A 23,872-nucleotide genomic window follows, 5' to 3' on the forward strand; every position below is an offset into this window, starting at 1 on the left:
TTTTTGATAGCAAAAAAGTTTCAAGTTTTTAGGGTCTGGGGGGGGTGCTTACTGTCCGAATATTCTTGACTTTAAAAAACGGATCTAGAACTGTAAATTTAAAACGAATGAGGATTTTTTAAAAGTCTATACAATTACCTCTTTGATAAAAACGTTATGTATGAACAATAGACAGCTTGCATAACTTGTGAATAGCGATTGACAACAATGAATGGATTGAAAAAATAGCTCCAATAAGGAGGTTTTGAACATTTCATTTGCTGACACAAAGGGATGACGACTGTTTGGAATTGACCTTAATAGGATTTTGTTTGTCAAAGCAATTTTACATCTATCTCAGAGTATGTATTTTAACCTTATAATTGGATAATTATAATATATTTTCTATGTGTTCTTCCCATACAAAACCCCTTCCTATAAGTTAAAAACCTCCTTTAATAAGTTATTCCCCAGGGCATAACTTACAACGCCTACCCCCGGGCCCTGGTGGGCTGTGTCGACACCGGAGTTTTTTGTTATCAGAACTTTGAACTATTTTAACAAAATGTCTATCTCAAAATTTTTACCTGATGCAATTAGGGCGTGGAGGAGGGGGGGGGGGGGCTAGTCACCCTCCAATCTCTTTTGACTCTAAAAAAGTGAACAAGAAATTTCAATTTTCAGTCAAATGAGACCTCTCCAAAGTTTATACAAGCATCCCTTTCATAAGAAATAATGGGAAGAATTCGGAGAATCCTTAAATTACAACTCTTGCCTTGAGGGCTGTGGGGGAGTTGTCATCCTCAAAGACATAATTTCCAGAACTTAAAACAACGTTTAATAAAATGACTGTCTCAAAATTTTGATTGGATGTGTTTGGCGAAAAGGTGGGCGTGAGAGGGGGTTTAGTTACCCTCCAATTACTTTCGACTATTAAAAAGGGCACTAGCCCTTTGAATTTCCAATCGAATGAGCCTTTTTTGAAGTATCTACGACACCGCTTTCTATAAAAACCTTATATGCCCCCAATGCATAAATTAAAACCCTTGCCCGGAGGATTGTGGGGGATTTTCCTCTTCAAAAATATATTTCCTATCCAGAAATGAACTATGGTGAACGAAATGCCTATCTAAAAATTTTGATTGGATGTGATTGGGGGAATGATGGGCGTGGGGAGGGGCTAGTTGCCCTCCAATCACTTTCAACTATTAAAAAGGGCACTATCCCTTTGAATTTCCAATCGAATGAGCCTTTTTTGAAGTTTCTACGACAACGCCTTCTATAAAAACCTTATATGCCCCAGGTCATATCTTAAAACCCTTGCCCTGAAGGTTGTTGGGAAGTGTCCTCCTCAAAAACATATTTTCTATCTGGAAATCAACTACGCTGAACAAAATGGCTATCTCAAAATTTTGATTGGATATGTTCGGGGAAATGATGGGCGTCAGGGGGGGGGGGCTAGTTGCACTCCAATCCCTTTCGACTATTAAAAAGGGCACTAGCCCTTTAATTTCCAATCGAAAGAGCCTGTTTTGAAGTTTCTACGACAACGCCGTCTATAAAAACCTTATAGGCCCCCAGGGCATAACTTAAAACCCTTGCCCTGAGGGTTGTGGGGGAGAGTCCTCCTCAAAAATATATTTTCTATTTGGAAATCAAATACGCTGAACAAAATGGCTATCTGAAAATTTTGATTGGATGTGTTTGGGGAAATGATGGGCGTAGGGGGGAGGGGGCTTGTTACACTCCAATCACTTTCGACTATTAAAAAGGGCTCTAGCTCTTTAATTTCCAATCGAATGAGCCTGTTTTGAAGTTTCTACGACAACGCCTTCTATAAAAACCTTATATGCCCCCAGGGCATAACTTAAAACCCTTGCTCTGAGGGTTGTGGGGGAGTGTCCCCCTCAAAAATATATTTTCTATCTGGAGATCAACTACGCTGAACAAAATGGCTATCTGAAAATTTTGATTGGATGTGTTTGGGGAAATGATGGGCGTGGGGGGGGGGGGCTAGTTACCCTCCAATCACTTTCGACTATTAAAAAGGGCACTAGCCCTTTAATTTCCAGTCGAATGAGCCTGTTTTGAAGTTTCTACGACAACGCCTTCTATGAAAACCTTATATGCCCCCAAGGCATAACTTAAAACCCTTGCCCTGAGGGTTGTGGGGGAGTGTTCTGCTCAAAAATATAGTTTCTATGAGGAAATCAACTACGCTGAACAAAATGGCTATCTGAAAATTTTGATTGGGTGTGTTTGGGGAAATGATGGGCGTGGGGGGGAGCTAGTTACACTCCAATTACTTTCGACAATTAAAAAGGGAACTAGCCCTTTAATTTCCAATCTATCGAGCCTGCTCTAAAGGTTTTACAACAACGATTTTTGTAGAAACCTTATATGCACAGAGGGCAGATCTCAAAACCTGTTCTCTGAGAATAGTTTGATAGTATCTTTCCCAAAAATATATTTTCTGTCTGGACACCCATTCTGCTATACATAATTACTACCACAAAATTTTGATTGGATGTTTTTTTGGGACGGAGAGGCTTGGGGGGGGTAGTTGCCCTCCAATTACTTTCGACTATTAAAAAGGGCACTAGAACTCTCGATTTCCAATCGAATGAGCCTACTTTGAAGCTTCTACGCCGACTCCTCCCATATTAAGTGCTACTGGAAAAAAAAAAAAAAAAAAAAAACATTGGAGCCGTATGGCCTTTGCTATAGGCAACGCTACAGCGTTGCCTCTGATCAGTGTCAGATAGCAATTGTTTTCACTAGCTAGTTTTTTTTTCAAAACGCGTTTTTAAACTTTTAGTTGCTATGGGCCGTAGTTTGCTCTTTACTAGGCTGCAGCTGTCGCTGCAACCATGATTAGGACTACAGACTCGCTTTAGAATTTGTATCACAACTGGACATCCTCCGTTTTTTAGAGAGAAATAACTGAATTTCCAGAGTTCATATTACTGTTGACATGTTCTTCATTTCGAGTAATACTAGGTGAAAACAAAGATGTTACCTGATAAATCAATCCATTATTTTGTATGCTGTTTAATGAATTTAAACATATTATTTTTATGCCTAAGTTTTTAAGATAATTTTAGTTCTATACTGAAAGTTACTGATGTCACAGCTCCTGTAAGACTATAAAAAGTGTTATAGATTAGTTTGTTGTTATGAGGCTATGTATTTACTTCTGAATCCTAAATCAATATTCTTATTTTTTTACGCTTGGCTTTTGTGTTTTCAGTAAAGCGCTAGTTTTCTGTAATCCTACACACATAGGAAAATATCACCAGTTGATTTATTTTCACTAGTTTATTGCTAGATGTTAGACAGGCTGGGAAGTAGTAATTTTTGTTCGTTTTAAGTTTCAACTTCGCTCTTTACTTCCCTTGGAAAAACTCAATTTTTTTACATTAATCTATATAAGAGACCATCTTCCCATTCCAAGCCAACCACTTATCTTGTTATGTGCAGATTACTTGGTAAATACTTAGCAAGTCCAAAATTTCCAACCCAACAACTGTTTCAGAAAAAACATCAATCCAAGAGTTAGGGTAATACCCAGAATTAACCCAGAACAAAAATATTCGAAAATACTGTCGAGACTACGTAATAATAACCTTTTATTTCCTTTTATACAAAACGATTTGGAAAAATATTTAATAATTCACCATTACTTCCAACGCAGTCACTGCTTCAGAAAAACATCAGTCCAAAGGCCAGGGAGATACCCAGAACAGAAATGTTTGAAAATACGCTTGAGACAGAAGCTGTTGCACTGGACGCTGCAAAAATAGAGGGATGAAATGTTTATTTACTTTAATGTTTAAGACGTGACGATGGTTTGCATACTGTCCTCTAGAAGTAATCATTCATTTGCAATACGAAAAGAAATAATCAAAACAGAATGATCCATCCAATAGACCATTTTTTAATCCAATATTGATTAACACAAGTTGATATTATCAGAGTAACATTATTATTATTAGATTAAGAGATACACAATTGAAACTGTGAATGGTTGAAATGCGACGAACTACACTGTTCATCCGATCGCCAAAAAACTTAAAGAAGTTGTTGAGTACACTCTTTCAAAGGTTTTGGGTACAAATCCCCCTCCTCCCAAGGCCTTCTTAATATTATTCACGCTGACTGAATTTAGAGACCCTTGAACACAAATACTTGGCAGTTACTTCCGTCCACATTATTCCACTGTATAAAGATAATAGCAGTAAGTTTACCGCAGATAATTTCTGGCACTTTATTCTCGGTGCAAACAAACTTCTTCTTGCATTAGCGGGTTAGTTTGTATTCGTCAATCAATGAGAAATTGTTCGAAATTGTATTATTCGTAATTGCGAAAGCAGAAAGAAAATTGGTGAGCCGGCCAAGTGGTTTGCAACTATCCCATCTCACAGGTATGACTTAATTTATATACAGATTATGACTTAATATATTATTTATATACAGTGGACTTAACTGACTGGCCTATTTAGGATTTTAAAAAATGGGGGCGGGGGGTTGATGACATTTGTGGAAATAAGGAAATTTCTAGTGTTAACTTTTAATCAATACTGCAACAGGGAAATAACCGAAATTTCATATGGGAGAGAGATCCACGAAGTGGCGGGAGTATTTGAAATTTGCCACAAAATTGTTTACCACAAAGGGGCAACCTAACAGTTTTAGCACAGAGATTATCTATTATGTTTCACAATAGTCTGTGGTTTTAAATTGTAATATTGTGCCATGGAGCATCAAAACCTTTTTTTATTATATTTTTTTTGATTGGTAAGGAAAAATGTTCCCTTTAATTTCCATTTATTTTATTTTCCTTTTAATTTTCAATCAATTGTTCCTCGTTTATGTTTTGTTTGGGGTCATAGAAATGTCATTTGAAATTTGATAGAGGATCTTTGTTTTTCTTCTAATAACTGGTGGAATAGATGTGATGGTTTATCATTTTTTTTCTTTCACGTTTGGATATTTATTTTCTCAGATTGTAGTTCGTGTGTGAATTGAAAAAGAATAATTACCTGTTATGGCGGAGAGCCGAGATAAGAGCTAGTTTCGTTTTCAATCAATGTTTTCGTATGAAATGGGCAGATCTTTCCTGAACTTTAAAGAATAAACACATCTTTTTGAAAATCTTTCAATTTAGATAGCGATAAGGGTTCCTGTATATATATATATATATATATATATATATATATATATATATATATATATATATATATATATATATATATATATATATATATATATATATATATATATATATATATATATATATATATATATATATATATATATATATATATATATATATATATATATGTATGTATGTATGTATGTATGTATGTATGATGTAGTAGTAGTAGTATGTATGTATGTATGTATGTATGTATGTATGTATGTATGTATGTATGTATGTATGTATGATGATGATGATGTAGATGTAGTAGTAGTAGTAGTAGTATGTATGTATGTATGTATGTATGTATGTATGTATGTATGTATGTATGTATGTATGTATGTATGTATGTATGTATGTATGTATGTATGTGTGTGTGTGTGTGTGTGTGTGTGTGTGTGTGTGTGTGTGTGTGTGTGTGTGTGTGTGTGTGTGTGTGTGTGTGTGTGTGTGTGTGTGTGTGTGTGTGTGTGTGTGTGTGTGTGTGTGTGTGTGTGTGTGTGTGTGTGTGTGTGTGTGTGTGTGTGTGTGTGTGTGTGTGTGTATATATATATATATATATATATATATATATATATATATATATATATATATATATATATATATATATATATATATATATATATATATATATATGTTTATATCGGCGTGTACAAGCAGCTCCTCTCCTTTGATCTGCCATTAGTGGTCCAGTTACCCTGGAACACGTATTTTGGCAGAAACTTTCTCAAAATGCCTTTAAAACCAACTCGAGACTTCAAAACCTACTTGTAATTCCTAAAAACATCTAATAATAACATTGTACTACTAATTACCGATTTTCATATATGTATTGGAATAAATTAATTTAAAATTATTTTCTTCAAAATTTAGGGTTCCAACCCTGAAGCCAAGTTTCGCGTTCCAAAGACACTTGACTCGTCTACCCATGAAAAGATCCAATGTCGCTTATGTTTTTACGTTCTCTGGAGCGCTTGCATCTCGGTCCGATTGTGTATAATGGGTGAGACAGGGGAAGATCACACTACCTATAATTTATATACTATGACCCTGAGCAAAAATGAAAACGATTTTTTTCTACTGTAATTTTAATTTATAAACATGTTGTGTGAATTTGCACAAATTACGACGTAAAAAATTATGAGTATTTATTGGAAAATAATAAAAAAGAACATACAAATTTTGTAAAAAAAAAAAAAAAACTCCAAGAAAACTTGACTTTGAATGACTTCATGGCTGTGTCATGCAAGGGGCATAGCGACGGTCGATGGCGCGAGCTACCAACGTTGGTCAGCGACGGGAGCCCATTAAAGGTGGCAAAAGCCTCGCGAAGTGGGTTTTCTCTAGCCCAAGAGCCGTTTTTTTTTTTTTTTTTTTTTTACATGTATTGTCGGATATTTATAGCCCAGATACTTATATCTATTCCGACGGTTCCAAAATAAGTCTGCGCAAGTTTTCCGTTTCTAGTTTGATTAATTTCGTTGTTTTTTCAGCTCACAGTGTACATAAAAACACATATTTGTGCACATTATGTACACATTAGTATTCATAAAAAAAAACACAAAAAAATGAGTTTATATACGTAAATGTATATGACTATATCTAGCTTTATTAGTGCTTACACTATCCCCTTGTTTTCCGAGTATACTGACAGTCAAATAGTGATCTCAGATACCCTTCTGAAGCTCCCTAAGAACTAAGAATGGATCATCGCCCAAAAACCTCCTACCCTCTTGAGCGATATACACCTGATTAACTCTTTCACAATAACGCATCCAAAATGAGTTATCTATCAACATCGGTGCTTCCACTGCCCCCGGATTTTCTGGGGTTCCCCTAAATTTCCCTAAAAGTTAACGCAAATAAAAAGTAAAGATCTGTAACTCGTGATAACGTTCGTGTATTTATGCATGTCGAATTTCGGGGAGAATGCAGCGATCCCATTTTTTTGTTCCTGGAGTTTTTGAAAATTCAGGGAAATTTGAAGAACTTATGTAAATATACAATACATTCAAGATTGAATTTGTTTGAAAAGTTATTTAGAGGGACGTCATTCAAGAGCAAGAGCGGGGCTGAGAGGCCATGCTCCGTCACTACCATTTTTTATGGAGCTCGAGGAGAGAATATGAGGCTAAATATTTTAGCACGAAATGGGGCAATTTCAGTGAATACAATACAACCTTAACCCATCCCTCTAGGACTGTGAGATGGTTTAATACGTTGGCATAAACTTACGATCCAATTGCAGATCTGCTATTAATAGAGATGTTGCCGTTACAGTCTGGTCCAAAAACTGCAAGCGCTCAATAGTTATGAGCTCAGGACAAGAGGGAGTCGAACACTTTGGAATGTTTCTCCAGATTCCTAGAAATAAAAATTTGGGCTTAGTATGCTGAAAAATAAATCTTATTTTTTTTTATATTTTCATCTGTACATCTATAAAATCGAATGTATCTCTGTCTTTGTGTGTCCTATATACATTTCTACACTGTTCATCCGATCGCTGAAAAACTACAAGAAGTTTCGATTACGTTCTTGCGAAGGTTTTAGACATAAAACCCTCCTTCCAATTTCCTGTTATACTTTTCGTGCTGATTCAAATTAGAAACTCCTTAAAACTTAAACTCGACAGGTGCTTCTGTTCACATTATTCACATTTTTTGGATATTAAATATCCAACAACATCCAGCTGTCGGGGGTAATTTTCCGTGCGGTGGGATTTTCCGGAGGAGAATGTTATGTGGGAGACTTTTCCACGGAGGAGGATTTTTCTATAGGGGGTCAATTTTCCGGGGAAATTTTTTTTTTAGAAAGGGGGGGGGGGAATTTTCAAAAACTTTTAAATTTAAAAATACGATCGTTATGAATACGCATGGATGGGGATTTTCCGTAAGCCAAAATTTCCAGGGGAATTTTCCGGAAGATTCTCTGTGGACAGGAAGTTTTCCACTGGGGAGGGAGGAATTTTCAGTGAAAGCATTTTGCTGGGGAAATTTCTGTGGGAGGATTTTCTGGGGAGAATTTTTTACGGAAGAGTTTTACGCAGGAAGAATTTCCCGCAGAGGAGGGAAAATTTTCGGGGGGAGAATTGTCCGCAAGTGAATTCTTCAAATACATTTAAATTCAAAAATACGATCGTTAATAATTCATGAAGGGGATTTCCACTAGGGTGATAATTTACGCAGGGGGAGTTTTCCGCAAGAGAGAATTTTCCGAAGGAAATTTAACGGGTGGAATTTTCCTTGAATATTCTTTTTTTTAGAAATCGTGGCAAAACGTGACCTTTAAGCTAGTATTTATATATAAATACAAAAGGGAAAGCTTAGATAAAGCTGTTTTAGTTTATGAAGATATTTTGAATTTACTTTGCCAAAACCTGCGTAAAAATGACATTTTTACTGCGTTTGTGAGAAACCCTAAACTTTTGTTTTATAGACTTCCAAATGGAAAGATATTAAAACAAGACCATGGTGGCCAAGTATAATACTGTAGTAATATTTGCAGTGCCTTTGATGGGCTGTGGTATGTTTTGGTACAAGATTGCCGAAATCGTGGTACTTCTTGGAGACTGAATCAAAAAGGGATATGTCTGACACGAAATATTTGTTTTAGGAGGGAGGATCAAAATTAGATATCACAGAAAAACATAGTTGGCTATTATTTTTACCAGATGCAAATTTGTTGACCCTGATGAAGTTGCCATACCAGACTCGCACAATTTACAGAAACAACTATGCGCATGTTAAAAAATAACATTTATAACGAACAACAATGTTACTAAGGTCAAAGACAATAGATAAATGCCATGCCCATTATCCGCTTTCAAAATGTGTATCTTATTTTGCACCCGACATCTGGTCACAATGCGTCCTATTGCTGGCGCCAAATTAGGCAAGTGTGGCTTTTGCTGAACCGCACCCACTCCTCACATGACTCACCTCCACATGCAGCGCTTCCATGCACATGCCAGTCCCATCACAACTCAATAATGATGCAGAGTCGCTATTTGTACAAGGGTAGCTCTTTATTTACTGACTATTATTTTGAACGATTTGATCAGAGGCAGCGCAATCACGCTGCCAAAGTAAAGAACGATGTTGGCACAATGTATTATTTTTGGTTCTTTAGACCAGGGCACTTCGTATCCACCATTTCCCCAAACACATTCTATTAAAATTTTGAGATAACCATTTTGTTCAACGTAGTTGTAAGTTCTGGAAATTAGGTCTTTGAGGATGACGCCCCCCCCCCCACAACCCTCAGGGCAAGGGTTGTAAGCTATGCCCTAGGGACATATAAGGTTTTTTATAGAAAGCGTTGTCTTAGAAACTTCAAAAAGGGTTCATTCGATTGGAAATTGAAAGGGCTAGTGCCCCTTTCCATAGTCGAAGGTGATTGGAGGGTAACTAACCCACCTCTCACACCCATCATTTCCCAAAACACATCCAATCAAAATTTTGAGATAACCGTTTTGTTCAACGCAGTTGAAAGGCCCAGACAATATGTCTTTGCGGATAACACTCCCCCCACAGCCCTAAGAGCAAGGATTGTAAGTTATGCCCTGGGGGCATATAAGGTTTTTACAGAAAGCGTTGTCGTAGAAACTTCAAAAAGGCCTCATTCGATTGGAAATGGAAAGGGCTAGTGCCCTTTTTAATAGTCGAAAGTGATTGGAGGGCACCAAACCCTCCTCTCACGCCCAAAATTTCCCTAAATACTTCCAATCAAAATTTGGAGATAGCTATTTTGTTCAACGTAGTGGAAAGGTCCGGAAATTAGGTCTTTGAGGATGACAATCCCCCCAAAGCCCTCAGGGCAAGGGTTTTAAGTTATGCCCTGGAGGTATATAATAATTTTTATAGAAAGCGTTGTCGTAGAAACTTCAAAAAGGGCTCATTGGATTGGAAATTGAAAGGGCTAGTGCCCTTTTTAATGGTCAAAGGTGCTTGGAGGGCAACTAACCTCCCTCTCACGCCCACCATTTCCCCAAACACATCCAATCAAAATTTTTAGATAGCAATTTTGTTCAATGTAGTTGAAAGTTCTAGAAATTAGGTCTTGGAGGATGAAAGCCCCCCACACCAGCCACACCCCTCAGGGCTTGGGTTGTAAGTTATGCCAGCGGGGGGGGGGGTATATAAGAATCTATAGGAAGCGTTGTCGTAGAAAATTAAAAAAGGGCTCATTCGATTGGAAATTGGAAAGGATTGTGCCCTTTTTAATGGTCGAAAATGAATAGAGGGCAACTAATACCCCGTCCACGCCCACGATTTCCCCAAACATCCAATCAAAATTTTGAGATAGCCATTTTGTTCAACGTAGTCGAAAGATCTGGAAATTGTGTCTTTGAGGATCACACTCGTCCCACAGCCCTCAGAGTAAGGGTTGTAAGTTATGCCCTGGGATCATATATGGTTTTTATAGAGAGCATTATCGTAGAAACTTCAAAAACGGCTCATTAGCTTGGAAATTGATAGGGCTAGTGCGCTTTTTAATAGTCGAAATTGACTGAAGGCAACTAACCCCCCTCTCACGACCACGATTTCCCCAAACGCACCCAATCAAAATTTCAAGATAGCTATTTTGTTCAACGTAGTTGAAGGTTCTGGAAATTAGGTCTTTGAGGATGACAATCCCCCAGACCCCTTAGGGCAAGGGTTTTAAGTTATGCCCTGGGGGCATATAAGGTTTTTATAGAAAGCTTTGTCGGAGAAACTTCAAAAAGGGCTCATTCGATTGGAAATTGAAAGGGCTTGTGCCCTTTTTAATAATCAAAAGTGATTCGAGGGCAACTAACCCCCCTCTCACGCCCACCCTTGCCCCAAACACATCCAATCAAAATTTTGAGATATGCTTTTTGTTCAACGTAGTTGAAATTTCTCGAAATTAGGTGTTTGAGGATGACAGCCCCCCCCCACACCGGCCACACCCCTTAGGGCTTGGGTTGTAAGTTATGCCAGAGAGGAGGGGGTATATAAGGTTTTATAGAAAGCGTTGTCGTAGAAACTTCAAAAAGGGCTCATTCGATTGGAAATTGGAAAGGCTTGTGCCCTTTTTAATGGTCGAAAATGAATGGAGGGCAACTAATACCCCTTCCACACCCACGATTTCCCCAATCACACAATCAAAATTTTGAGATGGCCATTTTGTTCAACGTAGTCGAAAGATCTGGAAATTGTGTCTTTGAGGATCACACTCGTCGCAGAGCCATCAGAGCAAGGGTTGTAAGTTATGCCCTGGGGTCATATATGGTTTTTATAGAGAACGTTGTCGTAGAAACTTCAAAAAGGGCTCATTCGATTGGAAACTAAAAGGGTTAGCGCCCTTTTCAATAGTCGAAAGTGATTGGAGGACAAATAACTCCCATCTCACGCCCACCATTTCTCCAAACAAATGCAATCCATATTTCGAGATAGCCATTTCGTTTATGATAGTCAAAAGTTCTGGAAATTAGGTCTTTGAGGATAACAACCCACTCAGAGCCCTCAGGGCAAGGGTAGTAAGTTATACCCTGGGGTCATATAAGGTGTTTATAGAAAGCATTGTCGTAGAAACTTCAAAAAGGCTCATTCAATTGGAAATCGAAAGGGCTAGTGTTTTAATAGTTGAAAGTGATTTGACTAGCCCCCCTTTCACGCCTACCATTTCCCAAAAAAACATTCAATCAAAATTTTGAGATAGGCATTTTGTTCAACGTAGTTGAAAGGTCCAGAAATTATGTCTTTGAAGAAGACACTCATCCCAAAGCCCCTTTCCCCCCCTCAGGGCAAAGGTTATAAGTTATGCCCTGGGGGCATATAAGGCTTTTATAGCAAGCGTTGTCGTAGAAACTTCAAAAAGGGCTCATTCGATTGGAAATTGAAAGGGATAGTGCACTTTTTAATAGTCGGAAGTGATGGGAGGGTAACTAACCCCCTCTCACACCCAACATTTCCCCAAACACATCCAATCAAAATTTTGAGATAGCCATTTTGTTGAACGTAGTTTAAAGTTCTGAAAATTACGTCTTTAAGGATGACAGCCCCCCCACACCGGCCACACCCCTCAGGGCTTGGTTTGTAAGTTATGCCGGGGGGGGGGGGGTATATAAGGTTCTATAGGAAGCGTTGTCGTAGAAACTTCAAAAAGGGCTCATTTGATTGGAAATTGGAAGGGCTTGTGCCCTTTTTAATGGTCAAAAATGAATGGAGGGCAACTAATACCCCTTCCACGCCCACCATTTCCCCAAACCCATCCAATCAAAATTTTGAGATAGCCATTTTGTTCAACGTAGTTTAAAGATCTGGAAATTGTGTCTTTGAGGATCACACTCGTCCCACAGCCCTCAGAGTAAGGGTTGTAAGTTATGCCCTGGGGTCATATATGGTTTTTATAGAGAGTGTTGTCGTAGAAATTTCAAAAAGGGCTCATTCGATTGGAAATTAAATGGGTTAGCGCCCTTTTTAATAGTCGAAAGTGATTGGAGGGCAACTAGCTCCCCTCTCACGCCCACCGTTTCTCCAAACACATTCAATCCAAATTTTGAGATAGCCATTTGGTTCATCGTAGTAAAAAGTTCTGGAAATTAGGTCTTTGAGGATGATAACCGCCTCACAGCCATCAGGGAATGGATCGTAAGTTATTCTTTGGGGTCGTATAAGGTGTTTATAGAAAGTATTGTCGTAGAAACTTCAAAAAGGGCTCATTAAATTGAAAATTGAAAGGGCTATTGCCCTTTTTAATAGTCAAAAGTGATTGGATGGCAACTAACTCCCCTTTCACGCCTACCATTTCCCAAAAAAACATTCAATCAAAATTTTGAGATAGGCATTTTGTTCAACGAAGTTGAAAGGTCCGGAAATTATGTAATTGAAGAAGACACTCCCTCAAAGCCCCCCTCCCCCAGGGCACTACTACTACTACTACTACTCTACTACTACTACTAGTAACAACTCACCGCAGTACCCAGCCGACTGCGGGCAACAGAGCTACGCACGCTCCTCCTCCATCCCAATCTATTAAAAGCCTACCTTTTACACCCTCCCAAGAAGTTCTCATTTCCTTTAAATCTTTCTTTATGACATCCTCCCACCCCAGACGAGAACGACCTGCTTTCCGTTTAGACCTAGACGGTTGGCCGAAAAGAACAATCTTCGGCAATCTGTTATCCTTCATCCGTACAACTTGCCCTAGCCACCCCAACCTTTCTTTCATTATAGCCCTAGAGAGCGGTATTGAACCACATTTTTGTATAGCCTATTGTTTGAAATACGGTCAGTCAGCCGGGTACCTAGAACAATCCTTAAGCAATTTCTCTGGAAAACATCCAGCAAATTTTCATTTGATTTTTGAAGTGTATATTCTTAAGAGCCGTGTTGGAACCTTATCATCACTGCATCTTCCGGTATCCTTATCTTGATTTGCCGACTTATTTTCATATTTTTCCAAACTTTTTTAACTATGAAAAATACCCTGAGCTTTGGCCATTCTGCTTTTAACATCTTGACTACTTCCACCAAATTTACTAATAATACCACCAAGGTCAGTGAAGCTGTCTACCTCATCAATCTTTTCGTTACCCAACGTCATCTTTTCACCTTCACTAATTCCTAGCCTTAGTGACTTAGTCCTCTTAATATCGACTTCTAACTCTATTCTTAGCCCTTAAACTTGCAAAACCTGTAAAACTTCACTCATTTTGCTAATACTTCCGTTTAGGATGCTTAAATCATCAGCATAATCTAAGTCCAGGAGAGTTTTTTCTCCCAATTTGATTCCGTGGTCTCCCATAGCCTATCCTATGCTCCTTAAGACAAAGTCCATCAAAATGATCTATATAAAAGGGTATAGGATACAATCCTCCTTAACTCATCATTCAGTACAAAACCAGGTGCATACCTCACTGCCTCACTTAGCCGCAGCAGTGTTTTTCTCGTGCATAGCACTAATCACTTTAATGTATTTGTCTGGTATACCATACAAGGATAAAACCTTTACTAAAGCTCTTCTATCAACAGAATCGAATGCTTGCTCATAATCTATAAAACTGAGGACCAAAGATGTTTGAAAACTTCTCAATTATTAACTTATGAGTGAAAATTTGGTGGACACATCCTCTACCTTTTCTAAAACCGCACTGTTCTTCTCTTAAAACTTTGTTTACGGCATCTCTCAGTCTAAAAAGTATCAAATTACTAAGTAATTTACTACCTACAGAGACCAGACTAATCCCTCGATAATTACCACACTCACTCTTATCAACTTTCTTATAAAGTGGCTTAATTAAGGTTTTCCTAAGATCGTTCGGTACTTCCCCTTTTTCAATAATCATGTTCAAATTCTTAAGTAATTAACCTCTTATTTCCGAGCCGTCTCGCTTATTGCACTTACTTACCGAACTATCAGCACCTGGAGCCTTACCATTTTTTAGTCTTTTCAGTACTATTGCGAACTCTTCATCACAAAACAAATCTTCCGTCGTCTCCGAGGTATCACACGATTCTCCGTCATCTACTACATATTTTCCATTACGTCTATCTCGGTTAGGCAGATTTTCCAAATGTTCGGCCCTTCTCTCTTTATTTTTTTCCTTATCGATAATTGCGGCCCCATTCTTATCTTTAACCGGGATAAATCTAAAATGAGCAATCGCACTCAGTTTTTAACATGCCAAAACAGTATTTGACTACTCTGCCATCTAGGTGCCTCTCGCACACCCTAGACGATTTTATCCATGTTCACATGTTCACACCTCCTTATTTCATGATTTAATGCTTTCTTCACTTTTTTTGCATTCCTTTTGCTTTCAAGTGATCTATATCTAAGGTAATTCTTTTACAAGACCTTTCTCCTTTCTATCAAACATAAAGCTTTTTCACTAATATTCTTAGTTGCAGTCCTAGCTTTCTTCCCTAAGACACCTTCAGCAACTTCAAAAATTATTTTTCTAAATTTATTCCAACCATTTTCCACATTATCAAATTTTAAGATCTCAAGTTTAGTATTCAACTGTTCCATGAAAGTTTCTCTCAAATTCTAATCCTGGAGTGTACCAACATCATAACTTCCCGGGAGGTAGTTACCCTTCCGATATTTCAGCTTTTAATTAACCCTTGACACTACTAGATGGTGATCTTTATTTTTAACATCAATAACAGCACTCCTATATACACTAGTATCTTGTATTGATCCTGCCAGTCTTCGGTTTACTATAACATAATCAATAAGGTTTGCTGTCTTACCATCACATGAATACCATGTTTACTTACGAGCCATTTTATGACCAAACACCGTATTGGTTATAACTAGATTGTTATACGTACAAAATTGCAAAAGTCTGTACCCATTACTGTTTTCTTTTCCTACACCAAATTTACCTTGGCTAGGATACCATCTATTCCTATTTCTACCAACTTGGGCGTTAAAATCTCCCAGTAAAAACATCATATTTCTACCTGGGACCCTGTCTATTTGCTCCTGTAACTGTAAGTAAAATTCATCTGAGTCACTAGTATCTCCGTCAGTCGGTTCTACAGGGGCATATACGACTATAACTGATACCCTGAACTTTTTAGTCATAAAATGAGCAATTAGTATTCTATTATTAATACTTTCCCAGCCTAAATAAGACTTAGCAGCTTCCTTATTCATCATGAGCCTTACTCCCTGTTTATATACCCCATCCTTCCTGCCTGAGTAAACAAATTCTATACCACCTAATTTCATACTCCCTACCCCTGGGATATGAGTTTCTGAAACTCCTAATAAATCCAGTTTGAATCGTCTGAATTCGTCAGTCAAAATGTCGATGCGATAGTCATTTTTTAACGTCGTAACATTCCAAGTTCCAATTTTCATGTTCTTTAAATCATTGAAATTATTTTCGCCTCAGGAAAAGCAATGATCCCGGATACCAGTGCAGGACGGGGATCACATATCTTCTCAAGTCTACACCAAAGTGCTTAAGCCGGCTTAGAACCGGACAGCAAGAAGTCCCTGGGACCTCCATGAATGGGGGCTTTCTGCAATCCTGGGCCCATCTTGGTCACAAGATGGTATTCAGCACTTGGCGATGCTCTTCTATCAACAAGAGTCGAAATCCTGCACAGACAATCTCAAGCCTATTACCTCCGACTCATTATATATTCATGCCTACAAATATTATGCTACTACGGGGAGGCAGCCCATAATAAATAAATTAGCTAGAAGAGGTTTTTCAGCTCGAAGACGCCCGTCAAAACATACCAAGCCCAGAAGAATTGTCCATTAGTCAGGATCCCGTGCGAATGCTCTGTCGTTTACTAGGCTATAATTTTCTCGAGGGGTACCACTCCTCAAGTAGGAATAGAGTTGACCGCAAGGTCCCAAGTCTTGCAGGTACCCCGAAAGGGTCGAGGCAGCCCTTTACAGAGACTGTTGTCCATAGACCTGGATCTTACGCCGTGCCGCTGTTGTCCTCCTAAAGAGGATCCTCCCACGATGGTGTTCTGCATCACCATGCGATTTAACCCATTACTGGGAGAAGGTTAGTAACTCCTGGGACTTGTGGACAAACCAGTGGGCTCTTTTGAGTGTAAATTTGAGGGGCCTTCTTCCTCCTCCACCTGTATATGACCCCGGACAAGGGTGCCCCAGTTTCTATTATGGACCCCCAGGGACAAAGTCCTCCCTAGGTCCGTGCCTCCTGTGGAGGTAGCGTACATATTTGTAGGGCGTTCCCCTATCGCTACCTGGGGACACGCTGAATGGCCTGGGGGAGGCCAACTAATTTCTAGCCTAATTTTTTGATTCACTTCAACATTAGCTTGTAAAACTAATATAAAATTAATGTCTAGCCTAATTTATTGATTCACTTCAACATTAGCATGCAAAACTAATTTGAAATTAATATCTAGCCTAGTTTATTGATTCACTTCAACTGTAGCTTGTAAAACTAATGTAAAACTAATATCTAGCCTAATTTATTGATTCTCTTCAACATTAACTTGCATTAGCTTCACATTAGCTTCAACATTAGTTTCACATTAGCAAAATTAGCTTGCTATACCCTAGGGGCATATAAGGCTTTTATAGAAAGTGTTGTCGTAGAAACTTCAAAAAACGGCTCATTAAATTGAGAATTGAGAAGGCTAGTGTCCTCATTAATAGTCAAAACGATCGGAAGTTGAACGTCCCCCCCCCCACGCCCATCATTTACCCAAACACTTCCGATCAACATATTGATATAGCCATTTTGTTGAACGTAGTTGAAGGGTCAGGAAATTACTTCTTTTAGTAGGACAACCCCCCCCCACAGCCCTCAGGGCTAAGATTGTAAGTTAAGCCCTGCGGGCATATAATAATATCTTATATGCCAATGGTTATAAGTTATGCCCTTGGGGCACATAAGGTTTTTATAGAAAATGTTGTCATAGAAGCTTCAAAAAGGGGTCATTCGATTGGAAATTGAGAGAACTAGTGCCTTTTTTATTAGTCGAAAGTGATCAGAGGGCAAATACACCCCCACCCCCACACCCATCATGTCCTTAAACACTTCCAATCAAAATTTTGAGACAGCTATTTTGTTCAACGTGTTTGAGAGGTCTGGAAATCATGTCTTTGATGATAATAAATCCCTCCAGCCCTCAGGGTAAGGGTTGTAAGTTATGCCCTGGGGTATATAAGGTTTTTATAGTATGCATGGTACTATAAACTTCTGAGGAGGCTATTTAGATTTGTATTCAGACGCTCTAGTACACTTTTTAAGAGTTAAAGTGATCGGAGCATAGCTACCCCCCCCCCCCCCCCCAACACACGTCGTATTGTCCAGAAATGCATCTAATAAAAAGTTTGAGATAGCCATTCTAGTCAAAATAGTCTAAATATCATATAACAAGGCTTTTAGGGTTGAAACAAGCCCCAGAGATTAGGGGCAAGGATTGTAAGTTATGCCCAAGGGGTATTTAAGTTTTTTTTATGGAATGGATGGTTGTCTAACTTTAGAATGGGCTCATTTGGTTGAAAATTGGAAGTTGTAGTCCCTTTTTAAGCGTCAAAAGTTATAGACGGCATTTAGCCCCCCCCCCTTCTACAGCCCCTCCTTTCACCAAACGTATCTGATTGAAATTGTGAGATAGCTTTTTTTCCAAATAGTTCAAAGAACATATAATAATGCCTTTAGGGATGACACAACCCCCCAGCGCCCTGGGGATAGGGTTTTAATTTATTTTATGAGGGTATATAAGGTTTTTATTGAATGGGCAGTCGTATAAACATCAGATGGTGCTTATTTGATTTGAAATTGGAATTTATAGTGCCCTTTTTAAGAGTCAAAGTGATTTGAGATCAAACGCCCCCCCCCCCCTCGACGCTCAGCATTTACCTTTTTTGCTATAATTTGTAAAGTGCAAATTAGATTCTGGCTTTTAGAAAGCATAGAGGTTTTGAACCCTACTCATATTAATTTCTGCTCCTTTTGAGCTTGACTTATTTATTTTAAGTTCTGTTTGTTTTGTGTTTCATTTATTTATTGATACTGATTTGCGGTAGTTGTATGCTTGGTAGATTATTTGATTCTATTTTTGTTCATTTTTGGTTAATGGAGTTACTTACTTTTTTTTTAAACTTTTTTTGTGGAAAAAGTTTTTTTTTAAATTAATTATTAGTAACGTCGGATCATTATGAGACCATCAGGTCATGTTGAACAATTTAATGCCTGATTGACTCATGTTGTCCGAACATTGTGTAAAATAATCATTTGATCCAAGAAGTATCTATGGAAATTAAGGCTATTTAAGGTTCTTCCAAAAACTAAACAGGATTCGGCTTTGCACGGTAATTTGTCAGCGAGTAATATTATGTCCTGACAATACAGAAACTCTGTTGCTATTCGGTAAATTCGATAGTCCATTAATTTATTCTATGTCATGCAATTTATATTTGTCATCACTTCAAATTTACAGATAAGTATCTTATTAGGCAAGTCAATGATCTTCCAATGAATATTTTAGTGGTTCATTTAATATTGAAATTTATCCAGAGCAAAATGAGTTGATTTTAAGCTCCTAGTAAAAGTTCAAGTGAAAGTAAAAATTGTATCAAATCTCACTAGACTTAACAACATACGCCCACAATTAATTAGCCTCCAAAGTAGAAAGGAAAGCAAGGACGTTGTAAATGAAAATGAAATGGTGTTAAAGTGATTGCTTCTAGGAATTTCATGGCGAAATGTCAAGCCGGAAGCTCTGAACGAAGTGCGATGTAGGAGCATATTTTCCAGTGTGGCAGACCCAGCAAGGTTACTGCAAATAGCTTGTAGAGGCAGTAGTAGTAGAAGTTAAGGGTGTATCCAGGATTTTTCGGCGGGGGTTTATTTAAGAAAAAACTTTACAAAACGCATCAAAATTTGTTCATATGTATTTTTGCTACTTCTCTACGAGTCAGACTAAAATTTCGGAGGGGGGGATCAAGTCCATTGACCCCTCCCCCACTGGGTACGGTCTTAGTAGAAAGATATTTACTTCTAGGTGGTTCCCGATAGCTATGCAAGCGAGGGAAATCTGTAGGAGATTTGAAGCAACCGTAAGAAATTTAATCAAAGTTCCTCCCATCCGTTAGGTTTGAATAGTTTCAAAGCTATCGGGTTGATTGCTATCTGTTGATTATTGAATTAAAAGCAAGATGCTACCAAGTCATGAATACGTAATTGGAGAAAAGGCCAAGATAGAAAGTCTGAGTGAGAGGCAAGGCATAAGCCTTTTTTCAGAATTGTATAAAAATGATGTCATATCACTTGTTGATAGTCTGTCATCCGTCCATCCTAGGGTAGAACTAAGTCATGGAATAAGGGTAATTCAAACAGTCTATGAATATCTATGATAAATTTGAAGGCAATTGGAGCAAGGCCGTATATAGGGGGGGGGGGGTGGACCCCCCCCCTGCCATCAAAATGTTTGTCTGACTCGTAAAAACGTAACAAAAATGGTGGGGGAGTAAAACCCCCTCCAAAAAAAATCCTGGATACAGCCTTGAATTGGAGACTCCAAATTAAAGGTTTTCAAATATTTATGACTGACCATGTCCACAGGGCTTTGGAGACAATTGGGCATCCGAGATTATGCTCATTATATGAGTTTTGCCTACTGGGAAAGCCTATTGGAATTGCAATGAGGATGATCAAGATTTTCGGGGGCACTCATGACGGAGAATTTTCACTGGACTTGTATGCAAAACACGGGACTGAATTTGCTTATACTCACAGACAAACGGGTGACCTTTATCCTAATTAAATACCCTTACAAAATGGTTATCCTTACAAAATGGTTATCTTAAAATTTTAATAGAATGTGTTTGGGGAAGTGGTGGATACGAAGTGCCCTGGTCTAAAGAACCAAAAATAATACATTGTGCCAACATCGTTCTTTACTTTGGCAGCGTGATTGCGCTGCCTCTGATCAAATTGTTCAAAATAATGGTCAGTAAATAAAGAGCTACCCTTGTACAAATAGCGACTCTGCATCATTATTGAGTTGTGATGGGACTGGCATGTGCATGGAAGCGCTGCATGTGGAGGTCAGTCATGTGAGGAGTGGGTGCGGTTCAGCAAAAGCCACACTTGCCTGAAAGTAAGGAGCGACATTAAAACTTAAGACGAACAGAAATTATTCCGTATATGACAGGGGCTTTCCCCTCCTCTGCGCCTCGCTCTTTACGCTAAAATTTTCTATTGTTTAAAGTTGTGAGACAGAGTCGATTAGCAAATTTATCAATCACACCAATTTTGTTTGTTTTAAATATTACTAAAACATATCATTGACAGTCAAATTGATAATTTAAAGGCAATAGGAACTTCCTGGGACGGTGTAAACTTCCTTTGAATAGATCGAGATGGAGGAGGAGCGTGCGTAGCTGTGTTGGCCTCGGGCGGCTAGGTGCTGCGTTGAGTTGTTAATAGTAGTAGTAAATGTCTTCATATGAAAGTTTCGAAGCAAAATCATGTTCTATGAAACAGTTCTTGGTAACAAACTGCAAGTAAAGAGCGACTCGGCCCAATAGTAGCCGAAACTCTAAGAATCAGAACTTTGATAACAAGTGTTGGCTATTCATCTTGATTCCAAATATATAAGATTCATTAAGTTTTATATTATTCATCAAAAACTAAAGTGCCTGAGAAAATTTGCCTGATTTCTAAAAATGGGGGAAATATTCCCCAAAAGTCAAGAAATCTTGTTGAGAATCGCACCATCAGATTCCGCGTATCAGAGAACCCTACTGTAGAGGTTTCAAGTTCCCGTCTGCGAAAAACTTGGAATTTTGTATGTTGTGCCAGAAGAAAGATCATGGATGCGCGTTTGTTTGTTTGTTAGTTTGGGTTTTAGTTAGTTCTTCCCAGGAGTGATCGCATCGAGCCAATGGTCCTAGAAGATCGGAAGAGCGCTCATTTAAGCGGGAATCAAAAGTTCTAGTGCCTTTTTAAGTTACCAAACATTGAAGGGCAACTAGCCCCCCTCCCACGTCCCTTTTCCCTTAAGGTTTTCCGATCAAAATTTGAGATAGCCATTGGGTTCAGCATAGTTGAAAGGTTCAATAACTGTACCTTAGGGATGAAATACCCCCCCCCCCCGCAGCCCGGGAGTAACGGCTGCAAGTTACTCCCGCCTATTGACCTTTGCCTATTGTTTACATTTGATATTTGTTATCGGAAATTATAAAAACTTTTTTTTGGGGGGGGGGGATTTCCAAGGTAGGAATCATGCATGGGGACAGATTTCACCCGGGGTGATTTCCAAGGCGGGAATTATGCAAGGGGACAGATTTCACCCTGGGAGAATTTTTCGTTTTTTTCCATGATTTGGGGAAGGCGGATTTCCCGGCATTATTCGAAAAATTACAGAAATTAAAAGAAAGTTTTTCAACTGAAAGTAAAGAGCAATAATAAAACTTAAAACGAACAAAGTTATTCCGTATATGAAAGGCGTTGCCCCCTCATCAATACCCCGGTTTTTACGCTAAATTTTGACTTTTTGTGACAATTCCTTATGAACGACTCCTGAAACACAAAACTTTAGCGTGAAGAGCGGGGTATAGAGGATGCACCGACAAAGATAGGCACTGAGAGAAGCAAAGATCCGCCCGGACACATAGGCATAGAGAGTGAGAGTATAGATTCTGACATACAAACCAACAAAGACAGGCACTGGAAGAAGCAAACATCCGCCCAGACATATAGGCAAAGAGAGTGAGAGAGATAAAAAAATACATGCTAATATATAGATTCAAACATACAAACCAACAAAGACAGGCTTTGAGATAGGCAAACACCCCGCCCAGACACATAAGCAAAGAGAGTGAAAGAGTTAAAAACACATGCATATATATAGATTCAGACATACAAACCAACAATGACAGGCATTGAGATAGGCCAACACCCACCCAGACACATAATCAGAGGAAGTGAGAGAGACAAAAACACATATAAAAATATGGATTCTGACATACAACGGACAAAGACAGGCACTGAGATAAGCAAGCACCCGCCCAGACACATAGGTAAAGAGAGTGAGAGAGACAAAAAACACATACAAATACATAGATTAAGACATTTATAGATTCAGATATACAAACCAACAAAGACCGGCTTTGAGATAGGCAAACACCCGCCCAGACACATAAGCAAAGATAGTGAGAGAGTCAAAAGCACATGCTAATATAAGTAGAAAGGCCTTATTGACTCCCACGAGAACCACGTGGCTTATGGTTTTTGTCAGTGAGAATAAAAAAACAGGATTTTTCTCACTTGAAAAAACAGGAACTTTCTCACTTTTACGGTTGTTTTCTTGGATGGTTATGTGTGTTGGTAAATTTATTTGATATTTTTCATGGATGTCAACAGCAATTCATGTCTGTTTTATGGTTTTTGTCAGTGAGAATGAAAAACCAGGAGCTTTCTCACTTTGATGGATGTTTTCTTGGACGGTTATGTGTGTTGGTCAATTTATGTGACAGGGCACCAAATATGGGCATAGAGTCATTAGGGAGAACACGTGGTTAATGGGGTCAATGACCTAATGGATACAGACGGGAGCGACGCAATATCTTCACTGATGTTACATAATTTATTCTAAGTGTATTGATCCACTATAATCGGCGGGGGAATTATTGATTCACGAAGGGGAATTAAGAAACGAACATGGCTTCTTTGATCTTTAGGCTAACCTAACCTGAGAAATTGATTTACATACTCGCTAGGGGAATGTATTGATTCACGAAGGGGGAATTAAGAAACATTATGGCTTTCTTTAATCTTAGGTCTGAGGGATAAACGTTCTTTAGGTCAGAGAGAAAAATTAATATTCTATTTTTAAATAGGGCTTCAATGATCTTTACTGTCAGGAATTAGAAATGACATCACTTGTTATCATAGAATTATGCGGGAGTCTAAAGAGATAGAAATTCTATTTTTAAATACGGCTTCACTGAGCTTTAAGTTGGAGAGATAAATTGATATTCTAAAGAAACCTTAATAGTGTAGCTAGGAACATTTATGAGATGAAGAGATTAACGTAGGAAAGGGTTTCCTAGAAATTTCAAATGTGACAGCGCAGGGATGCCAAAAACAAAAGGAACACGCTGAGATTACATTGAGGGATTATTTGGGTGAAACGGTTTTAGACATTTTAGGGAATTATTTCGGCGAAACAGTTAGAGACATTTTAAAAGATGATCTTAGAAAAGGTT

General features: G+C 38.4%; 1 protein-coding gene across 2 annotated transcripts in view; it reads right to left on the reverse strand.

Annotated features, from left to right (window-relative positions):
• Positions 1 to 3,591: 3,591 nt before the first annotated feature.
• Positions 3,592 to 23,872, reverse strand: part of LOC148953170 (uncharacterized) — a 198,465-nt gene continuing 178,184 nt past the window's right edge. For both annotated transcript variants that reach the window (XM_089088338.1, XM_089088337.1), the window contains exons 6-7: positions 7,415 to 7,543; positions 3,592 to 3,770 (exon numbers count right to left, since the gene is read on the reverse strand). In XM_089088338.1, the coding sequence (XP_088944464.1) occupies positions 3,682 to 3,770; positions 7,415 to 7,543 (218 nt within the window). In that variant the 3' untranslated portion in view covers positions 3,592 to 3,681. The remainder of the gene's footprint in view (positions 3,771 to 7,414; positions 7,544 to 23,872) is intronic.

Source organism: Artemia sp. Qi Xiang Cuo, chromosome 4, assembly GCF_049724085.1.
Source record: "Artemia sp. Qi Xiang Cuo chromosome 4, ASM4972408v1, whole genome shotgun sequence".
NCBI classification, from domain to species: Eukaryota; Metazoa; Arthropoda; class Branchiopoda; order Anostraca; family Artemiidae; genus Artemia; species Artemia sp. Qi Xiang Cuo.